This window comes from Oryzias melastigma, linkage group LG17, assembly GCF_002922805.2.
Source record: "Oryzias melastigma strain HK-1 linkage group LG17, ASM292280v2, whole genome shotgun sequence".
In the NCBI taxonomy this organism is placed as follows: domain Eukaryota; kingdom Metazoa; phylum Chordata; class Actinopteri; order Beloniformes; family Adrianichthyidae; genus Oryzias; species Oryzias melastigma.
The window spans coordinates 30,422,323-30,430,875 of NC_050528.1; the positions used below are offsets into that span (position 1 = coordinate 30,422,323).

The 8,553-nt window shown below is 37.6% G+C and overlaps 1 protein-coding gene across 1 annotated transcript in view; it reads right to left on the minus strand.

Annotated features, from left to right (window-relative positions):
• Positions 1-8,553, minus strand: part of vipr2 (vasoactive intestinal peptide receptor 2) — a 111,198-nt gene that overhangs the window by 19,834 nt on the left and 82,811 nt on the right. The window contains exons 6-8 of the mRNA XM_024264404.2: positions 7,594-7,726; positions 4,984-5,134; positions 4,328-4,388 (exon numbers count right to left, since the gene is read on the minus strand). Of these exons, the coding sequence (XP_024120172.1) occupies positions 4,328-4,388; positions 4,984-5,134; positions 7,594-7,726 (345 nt within the window). The remainder of the gene's footprint in view (positions 1-4,327; positions 4,389-4,983; positions 5,135-7,593; positions 7,727-8,553) is intronic.

Here is an 8,553-nt window from a genome sequence, read left to right on the forward strand (position 1 = left end):
TAAAACAACTTGAAAAAATATTGCTGTTTGGCCAAAAATTTTTAAAATGTCTGAATATTTTTTTTTTTACTGTTCCAAAATAAACATAATTATTTTCAACTGAAAATTTTCTCTTTTTTTAGGTTTCAAACTCAGAATGAATTACCAAACTGATTTTTTCAAGTTTAAACTCTTTTTTTTTTTCTTTTTCGAATATGAACAATTCTGTTTCAAAACTTTTGGCCTTGTTGTGGCGGGGCTAACACAAAGGGCCAATCAAAACTTGATGAGAGTGATAACTTCAGTCCCAGTGTCTTCACTGACTCCTAGAGCTGTAAAAAATACGATCAGAAAATATCTGTATTGTCTGTTCTATCATATTCTGAAGTTATCCCAAGACGGATGTAAAGAGCAGTTTTATCCCGTACAAAACGGGTGTCCAAAACTCTGTTCTAGCAGAGTCAGTGAATGCACCAGGACTGAAGTTACCACACTCATCCATTTGGTTTGGTCCTTCGTGTTAGACCCGCCACAAAAGGGCAAAAAGTTTTGAAAAAGAAATTTTCGTATTCGAAAACTAACAAAAAAAATAATAATAAATAGAGTTGAATCTAAAAAAATGGAATTGAAATTTGTAGTTTTGAAACCTTAAAAAAATTGAACATTTGAAGCTGAAATTAAATTCCTTTTAGAATGGAAAACATTGACATTTATTTTATTTTTTTTTTGGAAAACATCAATTTTTTTCATGTATAATATTTGTTTTATTAGGGTTTCATATAATATTGGCACCAGATTTGCTCCATAGCCCTGCACCTCCCTGGAAAGCAGCTCGGTTCTTGTTACGACGCTGAAGTTGGCTTCCGATTCACAGCTTCCGATTCACGAGAGCGTTCCACTGTATTTTTTGAACTCAGACCACCTAAAAACAGGTCCTGTTCAAAAATGTGAAATATTCTGAAGTCCTGTAGTTTTCGAACAGGACCTGTTTTTAGATGGTCTGAGTTCGAAAAATAAGATAAAATCCTCCTATTTCACATTTTCACAAATCAGCAAAAGCTTTCACAAATCAGAGACTATGTTTGGCATAATCTTTACTATTCAAAGCATAATTTAATCCAGGTTTCAGCTGTCTAAGTCCTGTAGTTTTTGAACAGGACCTGTTCTTATGTGGTCAGAGTGCAAAAAATGCGATAAAAATCAGAATATTTCGCATTTTCACAAATCAATAAAAGCTTTCACAAATCAGAAACTATGTATGACATAATCTTTATTATTCAAAGCATAATTTAATCCATGCTTGAGTTGTGTAGGTGCTGTAGTTGTTGAACAGGAATGGTTCTAAGGTGGTCAGAGTGCCAAAAATGCGATAAAAATCATCCTGTTTCGCATTTTCACAAATCAATAAAAGCTTTCACAGATCAGAGACTGTGTTTGACATAATCTTTACTATTCAAAGCATAATTTAATCCTGGTTTGAGCTGTCTAAGTCCTGTAGTTTTTGAACAGGACCTGTTCTTATGTGGTCAGAGTGCAAAAAATGCGATATTTCACATTTTCACAAATCAGCAAAAGCTTTCACAAATCAGAAACTATGCTTAATTTATTCTTTACTATCTAAAGCATAATTTAATCCATGTTTGAGCTGTCTAGGTACAGTAGGTTTTGAACAGGACCTGTTCTTATGTGGTCGGAGTGCAAAAAATGCGATAAAAATCAATCTATTTGGCATTTTCACAAATCAGTAAAAGCTTTCACAAATCAGAGCCTATGCTTAATTTATTCTTTACTGTCTAAAGCATAATTTAACCCTAGTTTGAACTGTCTAGGTACAGTAGTTTTCGAACAGGACCTGTTTTTAGTTGGTCTGAGTTCGAAAAATACAGTGGAACGCTCTCGCGAATCGGAAGCTGTGAATCGGAAGCCAACTTCAGCGTCGTGTTCTTGTTGACGACAGGGGAATCTGTCGAACCTTTTCTTGAAGCTGCTGTCCCTCTTTTAATTTCTAAATTGTTTCTGTCATTGCCTCCATACACCCTTAAATCATTTTGGAGTGACTTTTTTGTGCTTGCCCAACATCTATTCCACTCGTAGTGATCACTCGTGAGCTCGTTGTTGTGGTGTTATCGTCTGTGTGTTGTCAATCACACTGTACTTTCAGTTCGTATATTTTCCGTGACCACGTCACTCATTCTGTCGGGTAATTTGTGTCAGAAGTTTTGTGTTTCGTCTTGTAGCGCCGCTTGATATCAGCGTTCTTAACAAAAGCAGCCGACTCCATGTTTTTAATACAAACCGGCCTGTAGAACTCACTGCTGGTAAATAAAAGCGAAAGCTTCGGTCCATCATCTCGAAAGACACGATTTTCAGGCCACTTTTCTAATTGTTGATAGAGCCATTGTTCACGCACATTCCAGATAACTATACGTCCCAACTATGTAAACATTAGAACACCACTTTGAACTTTTGCCGGTTGAAGGACCCCAGTCTGAACGGAGCTGTCCTCGCGCGCGCCTGTTCAAAAATAGCCGTGTAAAGATGAATGAAAAATCGTACTTTTTTATTAAAAATGCTTGGCGGTCCGGATAAAAGGGTCTCGGGGTCCGGACCCGGACCGCGGTCCGCCAGTTGGGGACCCCTGTTTTAAATGATACAGTTTCTGAAAGCTGCAAGTGAACCTCAGAAGAGAACAATTAAATGTTTTTAAATTACTGATTTTTAAAAAGTACTTTATTTTCGGGAAATACCTACAATTCAATCTGTTATATTTGCAGCTCTCTGTTTTTGAAAGTAGTTTCAGACTGTTCATTTTCCAGCAGGTTTCCATGGTAACGTGTCCAAAAGGGCATTTTTATAATGATGGAGACACAGGTGGGAGTTTGGGAAGCAGAAACAATCAGCTTCGCTTTCAAACCCTGCCTGCTCTTTACGCCAAAGGTCTGCCACAATGTCTACATATGTGTGTCAGCCGCTTTCACCCTCAGTCAGGGGGTGGGACTCACGTTTCCTTGGATCAAACCATCTAACAGCAGCTCCAGCTGAGGAGCAGCATGCTGACTCTGCACTAACAGCAGGAATCATTTCTTCCAACATTCTTAGACCAAGAAAAGCCTTCTCATGTTTAACTCAAGACTAGTGACTTAATGCAACCAGTAACTCTTCTACAGTTGAGATTCTAAAAGATTAAAATCATTCAAATTTAAAATAGAACTCTTGTTTTGGGTGCACAACTCTTTAAGCTTAAAAGAATACACTTTTTTTTACATACATGTTTTTGATATTTAGTAAATTAACAGTAATATACTTATATTAATAGTATATTTTTCCATATATTCTGAGATCAAGAATCTGATTTGAACCCCAAAACTATATTTGGATCTAGTGCAACAAATGACACTGGTATCTTTAGCAATCACCTGATTTTTCCATGTCAGCTTGACCATCCTCACTTCTATCTTGAAAAAAATCTGGTTCAGATCCCACAGATTTTACTAACATTTATCCCATATCCAAACTACCGTTCTTCTCAAATAATTAGAAAAAAAAAGTTTTTTTTTTCTCATATTAATTCTCACCCAACTAGAGTATCCTTAAGGGAAGCTTCCAGTTGCTTATTGTTCCCACCACAGCACAGAAACTGCCGTCATTGAGATCTTCAACAACCGTTTAATGGCAGCAAATTACAGATTGTTCTCCAATCTTACTGTTCTCAGCTTTAGTTCTGCTTTTGACATCATTTCCCACAATATCCTTCATCAACTTTCCTTTAGCGGCAACATATACTGTCCTACAGAGGTCGTACTCATAACTGTGAAATCAAACTAAAGATCTCAGCTCTCCCCTGTCACATTTGCTGTGCCACAAGGATCTGTCCCGGGGCTCCTCCTCTTCATTAATGATCTCTTCCCTCTAGCAATATCTGCTGTAAATTTGACATACATTTTTACTACTTTGCTGATGCCACACTGAAAACTCAATTCCTTTCTCCGGCCCTCATCCCTCTCACCAACAGTTTTTTTTAAGATTCAGTCCTGGCTCACCTAAAACTTCCTCAAATCAAACAGCAATAAAACAGAACTCCTACTTGTCTGCCCCAAATCAACTATCTCTAAAGTCAAGACCTGATTCTTCCTCATACCACAACTATCTGGGTGACATTCTTGACAGTTTTTAAGTAGAGGTTAGTTTATTTTTAATGTTTTTATCACTAGTGCATAGTTTCTGTGGGTGTTTTGAAGTGATTTTTTTTTATTTATTCAAAGTGCTATTATTATCAGTAATAATACAAAACCCAATGCATTGTAAGTGGAAAGCTGGTTGGTTGGAAGCAGCCCTCAGCAGCCCTCACCCCGTGTCTTCCAAATAAATCCTCGTTATCACCCATGCCGAGACGAACACCGTGGGAATTCCTGCAAACAGCATCAAAGAGCAGTGCTGAAATATTGATGTTAATTGTGCTGGGAATTCAGGTTCAGGAACTTACTCAATTTAATTTTTTAACAGCATTCTTTCTGGAACACTGGTTTCCTGTTGCTACACACATTTATTGAAAATAAAAAAACAACTTTCTGCTCATTTAAATGACTTAACATTAGCTTTCAGACCTCTCTGTGCCCATCTGTCACTGGCTGAGGTTTAAAGTGAAAATGATTTTTAAAAAAGACAAAATAATTATGTATATCAGAGGGAAGATGTATTAGAAATCAAAATAAAGCTCTATAATATTGCACAAAAAATGGAAAAAAAAAAGTGCAACTTGCAATTTGAATAAAATAACTTTTTTTACACTTGCAATGTTTAAGACAAAGAAGTTTGTATGAACCTTAAAATGCTCATGTTTAATCAGCAGGTATTGATGCCATCAAACAGAAACGAAAAGCTTTCCTTTTTTGGTTGTGCTGCAAAACTAATTAAAAAAACAAACTTGATGAAAAACATGGACTTAACAAAGAGTGTTGAGCTGCACAGTCAGAGTTCACGATTAATTAAAAAGGAATTACTCACCCCAACCAATGAACATGTAGATAATAAAGTGTCGGTTTTCTGAAAAGATGACGACCAGCAGCGTGTGGAGGTACAGACCTTCCACCAGCAGCCAGAAGAAGTTGGCCATGATGAAGTACTGGAAAAACACCAGGCTGGCTTTACATCCCAGCTGTAGAACACAAACAGGAAGAACAAATGTGAAAAACATCAACAACTGACAGGTAGATGATCAAGCCCGATGTGTCAAAGTGAGAACAATATTTATGTTTGCTATAATAATAATGTTTGGAGCAAAGTCCTTTTATGGCCAATTTGTGGGTTTAGTCCAACAAAAAGATCAAAGCTAGACTTTACATCAACGCTTTCTTTTGAAATGTTAGATTTCTAGCAACAAAGAGCAAAACTGATCTTGAAGTAGTCCCATTGTCTTTGATAAAGGTTCATGTGATCAAAAGCACTTTTTTTTAGAAAGTCGTTATGTAAATTAGCTTAATTTGGGGGTGCATATTCCCGTCCTCCCCCAGGGAAACACTGAGTTTTGTTAGGAGGACGCTCTTTCATTTTCAGATCTTGCTGTGCGTAGCCAGTGGATGCTTCCACAAAGACAAAAAGTCCCCTGACAATTATTTCAGAGCTGTTTCCACACAGCCAGAAGGCATTCTGAGGGGTCAGCTGCTGACGCCTCGGTAAAGGTGGGAGGTTTCGACTGGAACACCTGCTTGCATTTCAAACATACTCAAACTTCATGCACATACAGTGTGAGCTCAATGCAACAAATGATATTTCACAATAACAAACTAAATTAAAATGTTGCATTTTTGAACAAAAAAAGGCGGAGCCAGTCCAAAGGTTTACTTAGTGTTAAGTTTAGTTCAACCACAGCAGGATGTGGTCGTGCATGAGCCTCTTCTACAGACATCCTCCATTCTGTGGGCTCGCAAACTCATGCAGTGTCGGTGTGCACCTCTGTATCTGCTCAGACACAAAGCAATTACTCTGATGTGATGTCAGGGCCACCACTGAGAATGCCTGATGTAATGACTTCCAAAGGAAAATTAAACTTGAAGTGAGTTTAGATTACGTTAAATACAGCGTAGGAGGAAATTGTTGCTTTTTTTAGTGATACGTCTCTGTAAAACTAAAATTGACTACACAAGTATGTTCAGAGTGTACAGTAAGATCATTTTTCATAGACCCACTCCAATGAAAATGATGTTTTTGGTGTTGTATCATGTTTTTGGGGCATATTTCTCATGATAAAATGACATTTATTTAGAAAATTAAGCTCAAAATAACATTTCTGAGTATCTTCATCTAAGCTGGCATCTGTACGGCTGGAGAGTTCCAACATTGCTCGCCATTTTTGTTGCACTGGTAATGTAAAGTTTGGCTAAAAATTACACAATAATGACCAAAAAAACCCCTCTGAGATCACTTCCAAGAAATCAAACCATGTGGGACTTTAACATATATTATGCAGCTTTTAAAAAGATCTTTATACACCACAATTTTTACTCCCTTTCAGATTTATTTAAATTAGGAATAGACAACTATGACCTTTTAATCTTTTCTAATACGATGGGTTTTTTTTTTTTAATCATTTATCATTGACCACTTCTTCTTTCACTTACAGCTTATCCCTTTCGGGGTCTCCACAGCGTAACAGCACCCACTGTTCCACATCAGTGATTTGGCAGTTTTTACGCCGGATGCCCTTCCTGACACAACCCTGTACTTGAGGGGCACAGGGACCCAGTTAGGCAGCAGCGTCAAGGGTCTTGCTTAAGGACCCAATCTGGGTGGGGATAAGTGGACACCCCTGGGAATCGAACCCAGGGCTCCTGCGTGTCAGCCCTTCACCTAGCCCACTAAGCCACCCAGCAGCTATTTTTCATTGACCGCAAACAGCATAAAAAATGTAAAGATTATCATTCTTGTCCTTTGCCAAATTTCTTTTGAATCATAAGGTTCCCTTCGGTGCATCTAGTCATTTATCATTTTTTTAAATCTCTAAAATCCTTCAAATAAATCATGAATATCAAAACAAGAGACATAAACTACAAAGCAAGAACAAAAGTGTGAAAGGAAAGCAGATATTTTCTTAATGATGTATAGAGAAAGAACAGAAGGACCTTATGTGCAAAGTTATTTCAAACAACTGTGAGCCTGTAGATAGAGGTGGGTAATTCCAACACGTTTGGACCAGATTTCAAAAGTCTTATGTCTTATGTCATGTCAAAGGGTTTGGATCATCAGATATTTGAGGTGCACGTTAGTGCTCCACATCTGGTTACTGCAGTAATCTGATTACTCCAATGATTGGATTTTTTGTGTGTAAACCTGCTTGTAAAGCAGCTATGTTGCTACTCTGCTTCTTTCGGTGTGGATGATGGAGTAATGATCTCAGAGACAACTGTCCTTCAACCTGGAATGTGTCGTGATGAAGATCTCCTCACACAAACACAGTTACAGCTCTGGTGGTTCCACATCTTTATGACGACTAACTTAGTGTTAGCTCATTAAGACAAGATAATAGTCTAATGTGACAAGCATTTTTATCTTTTCCCTTTTGACAGCTTCCTGTTGCCCCATGCTGCCTCTGAGGGGGTGGGGGTGTAATGACCTCACCAGAGACGACTGGTTGGAGCACTGCGAGGTTCTGTTGAAGAGGATGTCGTCTTTCACCAGGACGGCCACGGCTCTCAGGATGAAGGACACAAAGAGGTTGAGGTGGATGTAGTTTCTGGTGCAGTGAAGCTTCCTGCAACATGTTTGTCTTTCTCTATTAAGATGCTGAAAAATAAACTTTTGATCCAACTTTATCATGATTCACTACATTAATTCATTCATATTAATTCAGTTGATTTATTTTATTAAGATATAAAAATGTTTTTTGCCTAAATTTGAAAATCCAGATCACAACTCTAACATTGATAGCTGTGTTGAAAAAATATATAACTGGTGACTGTTTAAAGCAAAAGCATTCATAACGAATGCAATTAGAGGACAGTTTCAACGTTAAGTAAAGGTAAAGACGTGAATTGAGGCAATCTGAATTCCCGCAGCACAATTTGAGCAACAGGCGCGGTGGTCTGACAGCAGCTTGATTTGAGGAGCGAGCAGCAGATTCGCCGCACAGCAAAAGAGGGGCGGGCCATGCAAATTTGTTGTGCAAATTGTGTTCGGTGTGAATGCACCTTAACGATTATAAAAGACATATGTGATGGCAGCGTTAAGAAAAAAATGTAAGACAGAATAAAAAAAAAATCTCAAACAATTAAGTTACTGTTTTTACTAAAATGCTTCGGTAACACTTTATAATAAGATTCCTTAACAAGCTTTGTTAACACATTAATAAGCATTATTAATGTTCTTATAAGGTGTTAGTAAGACATTTATTGGTGTAATAAGCCTAATAAGGCTTATTAAATTCCTAAGTTAACACATTTACAAGCATTATTAATGTGTTAATATGATGCGTTTTGTTACATTTATTACCATCATATCAGTGGCGGGCCGTGCATTTCACACCTAGGCCTTCAGTAGTGCTCCATCTGAATCAATCCAACCCTCATTAACTATTTTATG